Consider the following 12842-nt stretch of genomic DNA (forward strand, 5'->3'; position numbering starts at 1 on the left):
TAAGAAGCGTTTTATAGTATTTCTTTTGATAAGCTGGGGGGGGGGGTGTTAAACCAGTGCCCAAAGTTAATAGGAAAGAAAGAAACCTTCAACGATTCCATAATCTTAAATGTTGTCATGATAAACAGAAATCCACCGTTTGGGGGAAAAGAGCAGGGCACCTAGGCTTTATCTATGCCACCATTTCATTCTTCCTCATCTGTCATAATTTTTCTTTTTTTTGGGATTTTTCGAGACAGGGTTTCTCCGTAGCTTTTTGGTTCCTGTCCTGGAACTAGCTCTTGTAGACCAGGCTAGCCTCGAACTCACAGAGATTCGCCTGCCTCTGCCTCCCGAGTGCTGGGATTAAACGCGTGCACCACCACCGCCCGGTGCCTGTCATAAATTCTTGCTCCACAATTTCTTTTCTTTCTTTCTTTCTTTCTTTCTTTCTTTCTTTCTTTCTTTCTTTCTTTCTTTCTTTCTCTCTGTGTGTGTGTGTGTGTGTGTAAGACCCGCACAGGAGTCAACTCGCAGTAGACGGGGTCAACTCTCCTTGCACAGGGTGCAGTAGACGTTTTCTAGGACCCAGTCGCCTTCATCTTATTTCTCCAGAAAAGTCGCGTTCGCACACAAAACACGGGTTCTCCCTAGCTTGAAACTACCCAGGAAGCTTCCCAACCTCAGGAGTACGCAGACCACGGGCTGGCAGGGAGCTTCCTCCTCACCTCGCCTCGGCCTCCACCACACCACCTGACCAGAGGCCCCGCCCACCAGCGACACACACGGCCGTGACGGCCGCGAACGCGGCGCGAAGCCCACTCTGCGCCTGCGCGAGCAGGCCGCCAGAGAGGGCGGAGCCAGCGCCGGATGCCAGTTGTTCTGGGCGGGGCTTAGGGGCAATTCGCTGGTCTTGGGACTGGGCTCGCAGCGGAAGCCGCGGTTTAGGACGGAATCTTAAGGCGCAGAGATTGACCAGAGCGGGTTCTGTAATGTAGGAGGAGCTTAGGGCGGAAGCCGGAAGCAAGGGGCGGATTTAGGGAGAGATTAGTGTTTATAGGACGGGGCTGGGCCGGAAAGCGACGGTGTAGGTGGGGCTTACGCGCGTTACGCATGCGCACGGTGCACCCCGCGGGCTGCGTAGTTACTTTTGAACCGGGTGGCGGGGAAAAGCTGAAGGAGCTGAGCCGTAAGGCGGCCGTGTGCGTGAAGCTGACAACGTTCTCCGTTAGGCCTAGCGATGGCACAGCAGCTCGCCCGGGAGCAAGGCATCACCCTACGCGGGAGCGCGGAGATCGTGGCCGAATTTTTCTGTGAGCTTTGAATGCGGCCTGAGAGCGGCCTGGCCCGGGTCCTGGGACGCGCACTGGGGCAGAACCACTGCTTGGTCTCCCGCTCATTTCACCTGCAGAGGGGGGGACGCTGCGCCGCCCTGCACAGACTTCGGCCTCCTGGAACGGAAAGGGCTTACCCGGAGCGTCACCCCACTCGCTCTTGAAAGCTGGAGTCTATGTTGCCAGCCTCTGACCACATACTCTGTATTTACACTTAGATTGCGATACGGTGCAGGTTGGCGCTGTTGGGTTAAAGGTTTTCCGTGTCGTTTTGTGTCTGCTTTGCTTTCTGGAAGACTTTACAAACGTGAGCAGATGTCTATAGCTTTATTTTTTTCTTTTCGCTTTCAGCATTTGGCATCAACAGCATTTTGTATCAGCGTGGCATATATCCGTCGGAAACCTTTACTCGAGTGCAGAAGTATGGACTCACCCTGCTTGTAACTACTGACCCCGAGCTCATAAAGTATCTCAATAATGTGGTGGAGCAGCTAAAAGGTAATCACGTTTGCAGTTTTACATCTTCTAGGGTTATTTGTAAGGGTTACATAAGGCAATATAATATGCCTTCTCAAATATTGTGCTTCTGAAATGGGAGGAAGCAGATAAAATCCCACCCTTTCTCCCACTGCTTTGAAGTAGGCCGAATGTCTGGACATTGTTTATTCATTGGTAGCTCGGTGATGTGCTGCCTGTTTGTCCAGTATTTATTCCCATCTATTTTTATTCCATCTAGAATTCTTATTTCTTGAGTTGTGCATCACTTAGGATTTCTGTGTTTAGCCTTGTATCCCCAAACATAATCTTCCGAAATACCAATTCTAATAGCCTTCCAAGCGTCTTTTATCTCTTTGAGTTTTTATTTTATGTGTTTGGATGTTTTGCCTGGGTTATATCTGTACGTACCAGGTGCATGCATGGTTCCTGAAGAGGCCAGAAGAGGATGTCAGTTCTCAAGAAGAGCAGCCAGTGCTCCTAACCACTGAGACATTGTTCTGGCTTCCAGAACCTTTTTGTTAGAGTGTTTCATTTTGTTTCAGCTATAGTTTTATTACAGTGTTCATTGCATTTTTGTTAGCTTCACCAATAAAATGGCCTTCTTTTGGTGACCATCTGAATGTAGTTAGCTTGACATCTCTTTAAGGCCATATTCTTTTTTTTTTTTGTTTTGTTTTGCTTTTGAGACAGGGTCTCTCATAGCTCTGGCTTTTCTGAAACTTGCTATGCTATGTAAACAGGCTAACCTTGAACTCATAGAGATCAGCCTCCCAAGTCGAGGTACTAAAGGCATTCACCACTATTAGCTTAAGGCCATGCTCCAAAACATTCTTTGCTATTCCTATCCACAGTAGAGTATTCATCAACACTTGGGCAGGTTGAGTATAAATTCACAAGCAAAAATGGTAGGGTATACTCTCTACAAATTTTCTTGGTCTCACATTACTGACATTTTAATCTGGATATTTAGTGGGAAGCTTTCCTGTGTATCTAAGATAATGTGGCAACATCCTGTCTCCTGCTCACCAGATGTCAACCTTCCTGGCTATGACCATCAGATACCTCTGTATATTGCCATGGGAGCCTGGTATATATACAAAGTTGCCTTTGGTTGAGAATTTCTTTGGTAGATTAGACAGCTAGGCTAGAAAAGATAAAGCACTTGGTAAATATGTGAAGATAGGCTTCTATTCTCAAGTGCAAAGATACACATACCTGGAAGAGCGGTCCATCTCTCATCATTCTTGCAAACATGCTTCATATTCTGCAAAATAAAACCTAAATGTAGGCTGCTCTTCCAAACTGTGTATCAGGGACTAGCTCAACAGTCCAAAGAAAGTCAGGAATCTGAAAACTACTTCAGTGATTCTTACTCAAAGATAATCGAGTAAGTCTGAACAGTCATAAGCATGACATCTGCTTTGTTGCATCTCTACCAGTGTATCCCCATAGCTTTGCATCCTAGTGTTTGTAGACCCCTCTCCCTTTTTACCCCTTTCAGCTAACTTACTGCCGAGACTGATAGGTTGGAAACACAAGGTTAATTGATCACTCTGCTTAAAACATAGTTCTGGTGTTCCAGATTCTTAGAAGCAGTTTCTTTATTCAACGCATAAGATTTTATATGATATAGCATCTTGGTTTTTCATGATATATATTGTCCCTTTCTATGCAATTATAGTATCCTGTAAAATTATATATGCTCTTCTGAGTATTTAAAGTCTGGACTTCCCTCTCCTTTGTGCATTTAGTGCAAAAACTAATCCTTCCTTCACCCAGTAGAATGGATCAGAATTTTTTTTATGCTCTAATGCTGTCTTTCTGTTCCTAACAGCCACCACAGATGTGGCATGGCAGTTGTTTTCACAGTGGTTAGATGAAAGCCTATGCCTTATTCTTACTGTGGATTACAGGGAAAATACAGGTTTCACCTATTAATCGTCGCACCTATTAATAATATGGAGAATTTAAAAATTGACTAAATTGTTAATGGGGAACTTTTTCCTTATGTGTGAAAAGATGCCTGAAATAGTGGTCTTTAGAAGAGTTGTGTTATGGTCAGAACATAAGAGATGCCATGTGTGTTGCAGATTGGCTCTACAAGTGCTCAGTCCAGAAACTGGTGGTGGTCATCTCCAATATTGAAAGTGGAGAGGTCCTTGAAAGATGGCAGTTTGATATTGAGTGTGACAAAACTGCAAAAGAAGATGGGTAAGTATGGATTAAATTATTTCTACTTTAATTGTTTTTTTACAACTTCTATTGTTAGGAGTTCAAATTGTTCTGAACTGATTTCTTAACTGAGCTATGGTATGTTTTTAAAGATATTGATTTGTGAGGAACTTCTGAGTTCCTCTTAGTCACTTAGTAGTTGTGTAGATAAGATGCTTTTTTAACATGCTGCCTTTGGCTAACTCAGTGAAATTTGACCTTCATGTTTCTGGTTATACCAGAACTATGATATGATATGTGGGCCATTTAATCAGGTGCTTACAGGGACTGTTAACTTCAGGAGATGAACCTAGACCCATCCCTAACTTAGATGTAGCTTTACTTCATCTAATGCCATGAACTTTTTTTGAAGATCGCTCTACATCAGAAATGCCTGTTATGCTAAGCATTGTTTTCTGTAATTCCTGTAATGAAGAGCATTTTGTTCTTTAGTCTTTAGAAAATTTCTAGCTTATAAAAATGTTTATGTGTAATTTATTTTACTTACTAAGGAATTAGGTATTTGGATGTTAAAAATGCCCAAATTCTACCACGTTTATGTGTTAGAATTGATTTCCCTTTATCTTAGAGTTTCTGGATATATCCTTATTGGGAATGGTTGAGAAACTTACTGACCATCATGCACTGAATGACCTGATACTAAGATCAGCCCTGAAGGATTATGGGATGGACAGATGCAGATGCAGTAGCCCAAGAATACCATTAGCCGTTAATCTTTAGTCTCCTAATGTATTGGTTCTGTGTTGTAGGAAGCATTTTGCTCAGATGAATGGTCACCAGTGTATGATAATTAACTTAATGAAACCTAGCATGAATCATTTGTTTGGTTCCTTTATAGTGTTTGTAGAGAAAAATCACAGAAAGCCATCCAGGATGAAATCCGTTCAGTCATCAGGCAGATCACAGCTACTGTGACTTTTTTGCCACTGCTGGAAGTTTCTTGTAAGTATTGTACAACCTTAAATTTTCTGTGGGAAATGTATGCTCCTGTTGGGAGGATCCACATTTATTAAATCTCTTGATTTATCACTGGCTTGTAATATAAGTGGGATATGGGAAACAGAATGCAGCACGAACCACACATGCGTGTCCCAGAAAAAGTGAGGGCAAGGACTGAGGAGATGGCTCAGTGGATAAAGTACTTGCTTAGCAAGTGTGAGGTCCTGACTTAGGGTCCCCGGCACCAGGACCCTCCAGGTGGTTATGGTGGCCCACCTATATATAACTCCAGCCCACCTATATATAACTCCAGCCCAGAAAGCCACGGTGGGATCACCAGAGCAACCGGCTAGCAAAACTAGCCATCTTGGCAAGCTCCACCTTGGCTTAAGAAATCCTTCCTCAGTGAATAAAGTGGAGGGGCAATCATTAGCTTGGGAACTCCACACGTGTGCTTCCCACACACGCTCAGAAAATGAGAAAAAAAATGAAAACACTGAAAAAAGTGAAGATATCAACAGTACCTTCTCAGAGTTTCTTACAACTCCTTTTCCTATCACTTTTTACTACAAAGTATATTCGTTTCTAAACTCGGTTTTCTTGAGGAAAATAATGAGAGCAAGCTAAGCTAACTCTTTAGTGAGGGGGTTTCAAATAAGTTCTAGTGAGAATGGTGAGGACAGCTTCAAATCTTAAGAAATACTGTAATCTCGTTTCTAACTTAGGTTCATTTGATCTGCTGATTTACACGGACAAAGATTTAGTTGTACCTGAAAAATGGGAGGAATCAGGACCCCAGTTCATTACCAATTCTGAAGAAGTCCGTCTACGCTCATTCACTACCACAATCCACAAAGTGAACAGTATGGTGGCCTACAAAATCCCTGTCACTGATTGAAGAGGAGGTGAGGAAACAATGAAATTAGCATTCTCAAGTGTTGTTTTTCCAGAAATTAAATCAAATATACTTGATACATTCTCTTCCCTTGGTTCATTTTCAGGTAAAGAAAGCCAGGATCCTTGTTTGATAAACGTTCCTTGTTGTTCCATTTCTTGGGTTCCTCCTGGACTTGCCATAAAGTCAGCATAACAAGACTGACTGCTGCACATTAAGGCAAACCGACCGATCTTTGTCAACATTGTGGAGTGGAGTCCTTTAAAAGTGGTCATTGTAGATAGGAATTCTTTTGTTAGAAAGCTAAATGAATCCTTAACCGTTTAGCTCAGGAATCTTGACCAGGAAATAGAGAAGCATATAATGTAAATACAGCAGAAGGAACTGAGGCTTTGTTTAGTTCTGAGAGTCATGAATACTGCCTTACTGGGTCCTTTTGTCATTTCTCTTTGTATATAGACCCCATATTGAAATACATGCTAATTCATTAATTTTAGTGTATATACCATGGACTCACAAAGCAATTGATGCTGATTAGTTTCTGTAATAAAGAACTCTTGTTTTAATGTTTTATAAAATCAAGTTTTAAATGACAGTGATACAAAAAATTAAGTTAACTTGTGTTTTACATTTGTGTTATAGTGGCTATATAAATAGTGTGGTGTTATGGTCAGATACTGAGTAAATTGAGTGAGTGGGCTGTTCGCTTTGGTCATTTGCTGCCTTTTTATCACAACAGTGCAGGTAATGTGAAGAGACAATGTCCTTTGAAATTAGTTCAAATACTAGGCTACAGTATCCTGGTTTTTGTTTTTTTTCCTGTCATATACATTTATTCTCAAGTTGTCATATCAACATTTTAATGACATTTCAAGTAAATGTCATTACTTGAAATGGGTAAAAGTCATTACCAAACATTGTCTGCGCTATCAATTCAGTTATTAGACAGGGACTCCAGTGGCATCGCTATTTGGAGAGGTAAATTGGGATGTGAATAGTAAGGATAGTAGTTTTTGATAAGTTCTAAGTTTTTTTCTGTCTATAAACTTGGTTTACCTTTGATTAACATATAATAACAATAGCAAACAAGTTTAAAATATTTGTCAGGCAACAAGACTTTTGTGAATATACTTACAGATTTAACTACCCTGGACTACAGACTTCAAGACACATGCTATCGTTAAACTCCCCATCACAGGAAGCATGCCAGGCCAAGGGCTCAGGTCCAGAACCACATAACTCAGATTGAGCATCAAGGAAGCTTAAGCCTAGACAGGTACAGGATGCTATTCTGTTTCTCTAGAGCAGCCAAGTACTGCAGTATCAGGAGGGAATGGGTAAGAGGAACAGCCAAACACAGTTACTGTGTTAAGGGTGCAGACACCATGGTAAGGAGCTGTGTGCTCATTTGTTACGTTCTTTCCTCAAAATCACTTAAAGTAGGATCAAAACAAAACACTTCCGATTAAAATGATTCTAAGTAATTGTATTTTAGAACAGAAATAAAGTTGTGAAATCCAACAAGTATTCCCCCTTTAAATTGAACCTAATAAACTAAAACCTTTATTATAGCAACTCTAGAATGTTCTCCAAATCTGGAACCATGTATACACACATTGCTTGTGGTTGTATACATTATATCACATACTGTGAGTGGTGGTGGCTCACTCTGTGGATGGATTTTATCTAGAAAAGTTACCAAAATACTTTAAGCTAAAAAGAGCTGTGTTAAGAGCTCAACAGTATTCAAGTGAAAGTAAATTTGGGCAAATAACAAAAAATAATAATGAGTTGGCTTTCTAAATATTCAACAACCATGATGCTTACTTTATCAAATGGGCCCTTTATCTTGAGTTCCATAGATGAGTCTGAGTTCCTTCCCTCAATCACCAAACTTTATTTCTGTTCCTCTTCCTTATTCATTTTCTTTATACAAACTCCATCCTATTTTCTGGATTATGGCACCCTCAGACAGGATGGTCCAAGAATGCAGCATGTCTTTGAGCTACCCAGACAAGTCCTGCCTTGGTTAGCAGCCCAGTGTAACGGCTTTCCACAGTCTCTTCATTTTCATGTTTGTGGAGTGAACAGTCATTTATCCATTCCCAGAATGGCAGACTGTTTAGCCTAAGCAGCCCTCAGTATTAACTTGTGTCAGAGAGGCATTCTAGCAGCCACTGCTGCCATCTGCTGGTCTTCCTGCGAAAAAGCAGTGCACAAAGGCCCAAGTGTGTTGAGTTGATGTAGAATGCAAGCATCATCAGTAAGTAGTATCAGAAACCCTGTGTCTCCTTGAAAATGAAGATACAGCACAGCATTAAGTCCATGACCAGCAGTGATGACTGGAAAGCTGATCATGGCGCTCAGAGAGTGGTTGACTGAACCAGCAGTGATGGCCCATAGTACCCCTGACAGGAAACCTGGTCAGACTGCCTCTGGATACAGCTTTGGCCTATTTCATGGCTACACAATAGGCCACAAAGTAGACTACTGCTGGAGTGTGCAAAAAAAGTCAAATGATACCAACTAGCACCTGCATATGTGCTGTCATATCTTCCTGTGGTCCCTGATGTAAACAATTGGTACAAATGTAGATGCATATAGAGTATTTGAGATATCACTGCAAGGCTGCATCCACAATGCAGTAGTACATGGCAGGAAGACTACTCACCCAGGAGGAAATGGCAGGGGTCTTCGGTTGTGTTGATTACAGACACTGTCATCAGTGTGCGTTGTCCACAATGCATGGGTTATTCAGAATTTCACTTTTGATAAGGTGAGAGCACTTACAGCTGTCAGTCCAGCTCCAAAGTGATTCAGCGTGGGGCTTGAGACTTCTGCATCCTTTCCAAACAAGCCAAAATTTGAGCTTGCCCAGCCATTAAGGTTTTTTTTTTTTTTTTTTTTTTTTTTCCACATTTTCAAGTTTAATAGATACTACAAAAAGAACAGGCTGATTTCTGCAACAGGTATATCATATAGTCTACCCACAACACAGCTCAGGCCATTCCCAACAGTGGAAGAAAGGCCAACCCCCACCCCCAGCACTGTAGGAAAGGCATGTCTTGGATGACACCAAGTTTTGTTTTTAAGCATGAATAGAGTACAAGAGATTTTCTTCTGGCTGCCCAATGGAGTCTGGCAGAAAAATGGTTCAGTGCTCACTTCTGCTTAGAGAAATATTCTTTGCTCTTTTGGACATCAGGCTTGATGGTATCACTGCCAGGTTTCCAGCCGGCTGGGCACACTTCACCATGTTTGTCAGTGAACTGGAAGGCCTGAACTAGTCTCAGAGTCTCGTCCACAGAGCGGCCAACAGGAAGATCATTTACAGTGATCTGTCGAAGGATACCTTTATCATCAATAATAAAGAGGCCCCTGAAAGAGATACCTTCATCAGCCTTTAAGACTCCATAATCCTGAGCAATACGGCGCTTGGGATCTGATACCAAAGGAATGTTCATAGGTCCCAATCCTCCTTGTTTCTTGGGTGTATTAACCCATGCCAGATGACAGAAGTGAGAATCCACAGAAGCTCCAATCACTTGGCAGTTCAGTTTCTTAAATTCTTCTGCCCTATCACTGAAAGCAATGATCTCAGTGGGGCACACAAAAGTAAAATCCAGAGGGTAAAAGAAGAATACGACATATTTTCCTTTGTAATCACTTAGGCTGATATCTTTGAATTGGCCATCTGGCATAACAGCTGTGGCTTTGAAGTTGGGGGCAGGATGCCCAATTTTTGCATTTCCTGAAGACATCTTGATATCAGCAGGGCCGAGTCACAGGTCTCAGAGAAAGAAACAGCTACGCAAAGGAAGGAAGACCCCATTAAGGTTTTAAATGATCCTCAAATAGGGTTCCCAAGAAGTAAACCAATGGTTTTGATCATTGTTCCCTGTTGCTGAAATGTACCCAGCAAGCAACACAAAAGGCCAGTATTGATGACAGTGTAGTGTCAAGTTGACTACCACGGTGACCAACCAAATGCCAGCACAAAGCACTCACTGAGGGAACGTCTCCTCACCAGTGTCATTTTATAAGTGGTACAAAGGTGGAGCCAAATGAGAATTACTTCAGCAGAGGAGAGGTAGCCATGGTGAAGTCTGTTCTGTTATTGCTCGTAGTTGCATGGGTGGCAGAGAACTCTCTCACTTTCAGTTTGCTCTGAGAGTTTCTCCAGGGAGTGGCAATCTTCAGACCCACATGACCTTGGTGGGTGCTCACTACGCTAACTGCAGAACCCAGTCCAGCTATTCCTAGAATCCTCTGTACTCTTAATAGTGTCAACCTCATGTTTCTTACAACTTTGAGCACCACGCTTTCAGCCAATGGCTTAACAGAGTAAATCTAGGTGAGAAAACTGAACTGAACACTCAAGAGAGAGAAAGCAGAGTCAGGAGAAGCCATATAGCTGCCTGCAGGAGACAGACGCACCTGAACCTTACCAGGCAGCTGGGAACAAATGAAAAGCCTCGACCAGCACACTTCCAGAGGATCCAGTATCTTCTGACCTCTGGATTGCCCACACCTGGTGCACATACAGGGAAAATCTCCGTACATACATAATTTTAATTTTAAAGAAAACAAGAATTTTTACTGATGTCTTTTTTTCTTTTACCCAATTCTTTTATTGAAAAAAAAATAGACCTAACATACATTTATCTTTTTTTCCCTTATATTTTGGGCTTTTTGAGACAAGCTCTCTCACTGTAGCACATGCTCAAGGAATTCATGTAGCACAGGCTACTCAAGAATTTGCAACTTCTTCTAACTCAGCCTTCCTAGGGCTGGAATTGCAGGAATGAACTACCATGCATGTGTTTCCTGCTTTCTGCTATAACCAGTCACATTAAATACACTGAGAACACTGTGCCGGTGTCCCCACTGACCATTCCCATATACTTTGTGTGAAACCATTCTTTGACCAGTAAGTTCCTGTTACTCCTCCCTGAGTCTGATAGCTGACTCTCTGTCTCTCATTTTTACTGTTTATAAATAACTCATACAAATTAAATCCCACTGTATATAGTGATAGTTCATTTGTGTTTTAATAAATAAAGCTTGCCTGAAGATCAGAGTGCAAATTTAGCCATACTAGTCAGCCGTACAGTCCAGGTGGTGGTGGTGCACACCTTTAATCCCAGCACTAGAGAGGAAAATAAGGCAATTTGAGACAGGAGCTCGCAGTCTGAAGATTTTGTAGAGGTGAGAAGAGCTCTCCAGTGGTTGGTTGGTTTGCTTTTCTAATCTTCAGCTTAAACTCCTGTAGGGCCCTGGTCTGCCCTTATTCCTGGGGCGCATCTCGAAGACAATTTTTGGTCAACAGGACTAAGTATTCAGCCCTTATTCCTAGGGCGCATACAGTTTCTAGTCAGATGACTAGCATTCTGCCCCGCCTGGTTATGTTCCTGTATTTTCCCCTGCCCCGCCTGGTGATTGGCTGCAGGGCATTCATTCCATTGTTGATATGGTAATTTCCCACCTGCCTGGGGGGGGGAGGTCCTATTGCTGCAGTTAGGTAGAAAAGGACCTTCCCAAGTCTAAATAAAAGGCATTTGCTTGATCTCCTACTGAATGACCCTGATCTCTCTATGTCTTACGTTTAACCTCCAGGCCTTGCCCAACTTGCATTGGGTACAATGGTGCTGGTGCTCGAGCTGTACCAAAGGTGTAACACCAAAACCGGGTGTTACAAACTCCAATATCTGTTTCTGGGTTTTTATTATTTGTGCTACAACTGTTTGTCAGTTTGTGTATGTTTTATTGTCCTGATGTCCTTAGGGTTACCCATACAGTATATCTCAGAATTCCCTATTTACCAAGTAATATACTGTGTGTGTATGAACCACACTTTATCTGCTTTTCCATCTTTCAGCAGTGTGAATAATGCAGTTGCAAATGTGGATCTGATTATTTTGAGTACAGGCTTTCAATCATTTTGGGCATATACCACAATACAATGCAGGATTGTATGAAAATTCTGTTTTTCACTTTTTGAGGCACCAGCATTTTTTTTTTCTGCAATGGATGTTATTGTTGAAGACACTCAACAATATTGTATGTTACAACATAGCCAATTTATAAGTAAATTCCACTTTCTTTCCATCTGTTCAATACATTAGTGCTGGTAAGGTTCTAAAGCCGCTTGCTAGTGGTGTAATGTTTTCAAAGCCCTTCCATTTTCAAATCGTTAAAGCACATGTCCTTATGGTGTTTTAGGTCTATAAATGTTTATGCTTGCTATGTCTCCTTTGTGTACTGACCCTTTAAAATATATAATACCTATTGTATTTTGTCTTTTTGATTGAAAGTCTTTACCTTGTGTTGATACAGCCATTTTTGCTCTCTTCTGCTTGTATTTTTGCCTGGAATGAATATTTTCACCCCAGAGTTCCGCTGGTGTGCTGCTGCTCCTTCGCCCAGAGTCCCTTTAACATTGGAGAGAGATTTAACATTGGAGAGAGATTCAGTGCTAGCTAATATACATACTAACTATATCATGAATAAGGTGTCATTGGCATATCCTTTCTGTCTAATGACAAATACTTTAAAGGTCCATTCACCTGCCTTGTGAAAGAAGTTCGCAGCTGGTTGGGACGTTCAGGTGTATACTCTGCACTTTCTTGTTTGATTTTTGTGTGTGTGTGTGTTTTTATTTATTTATTTTTTATTTTTTTGATTGAGGATGTCTCTGTATAGCCCTGTCTGTCCTGGAACTTGCTCTGTAAACCAGACTGAACTTGAACTCAGAGATCTGCCTGCCTCTACCTCCTGATTGTTGGGATTGAAGACATGCACCACCACTACCAAACTATTTTAATCCTAGCATTTCAAAGGTAGAGGCAGGAGGATCTCTGAATCTGAGACAGGAGGAGGAGGAGGAGGAGGAGGAGGAGGAGGAGGAGGAGGAGGAGGGGAGGGGGGGGGGAGGGAGGAAGAAGAAGAAGAAGAAGAAGAAGACG

The 12842-nt window shown here is 42.0% G+C and overlaps 2 protein-coding genes and 1 pseudogene across 2 annotated transcripts; 1 reads left to right on the forward strand and 2 right to left on the reverse strand.

Annotated features, from left to right (window-relative positions):
* Nucleotides 1-852: 852 nt before the first annotated feature.
* Mad2l1 (mitotic arrest deficient 2 like 1) lies at nucleotides 853-6505 on the forward strand. Its single transcript, XM_050162337.1, has 6 exons — nucleotides 853-1292; nucleotides 1665-1811; nucleotides 3902-4022; nucleotides 4882-4985; nucleotides 5708-5887; nucleotides 5984-6505. The coding sequence occupies exons 1-5, from the start codon at nucleotides 1220-1222 to the stop codon at nucleotides 5878-5880; spliced, it is 618 nt and encodes a 205-aa protein (XP_050018294.1). The 5' UTR covers nucleotides 853-1219; the 3' UTR covers nucleotides 5881-5887; nucleotides 5984-6505.
* Nucleotides 6506-7762: 1257 nt separating this feature from the next.
* Nucleotides 7763-8853, reverse strand: LOC126513795 (transmembrane protein 144-like; annotated as a pseudogene).
* A 148-nt stretch (nucleotides 8854-9001) lies between these two features.
* Nucleotides 9002-9711, reverse strand: LOC126513797 (peroxiredoxin-1-like). The gene has a single exon (XM_050162339.1). It carries the CDS (start codon nucleotides 9636-9638, stop codon nucleotides 9039-9041), a length of 600 nt encoding a protein of 199 aa, XP_050018296.1. The 5' UTR covers nucleotides 9639-9711; the 3' UTR covers nucleotides 9002-9038.
* Nucleotides 9712-12842: the final 3131 nt, after the last annotated feature.

This window comes from Alexandromys fortis, unplaced genomic scaffold (assembly GCF_014885135.2).
Source record: "Alexandromys fortis isolate MF-2015 unplaced genomic scaffold, M_Fortis_MF-2015_v1.1 scaffold_117, whole genome shotgun sequence".
NCBI classification, from domain to species: Eukaryota; Metazoa; Chordata; class Mammalia; order Rodentia; family Cricetidae; genus Alexandromys; species Alexandromys fortis.

What these genes read in the sequence shown, in the direction of transcription:
- LOC126513797 (XM_050162339.1), bottom strand. Translation starts at nt 9,638, where the DNA reads ATGTCTTCAGGAAATGCAAAAATTGGGCATCCTGCCCCCAACTTCAAA.
- Mad2l1 (XM_050162337.1), top strand. Translation starts at nt 1,220, where the DNA reads ATGGCACAGCAGCTCGCCCGGGAGCAAGGCATCACCCTACGCGGGAGC. An exon ending in AAAACTGCAAAAGAAGATGG is followed by an intron (nt 4,023 to 4,881) that starts GTAAGTATGGAT and finishes GTTCCTTTATAG; the next exon opens with TGTTTGTAGAGAAAAATCAC. An exon ending in GCCACTGCTGGAAGTTTCTT is followed by an intron (nt 4,986 to 5,707) that starts GTAAGTATTGTA and finishes TTTCTAACTTAG; the next exon opens with GTTCATTTGATCTGCTGATT.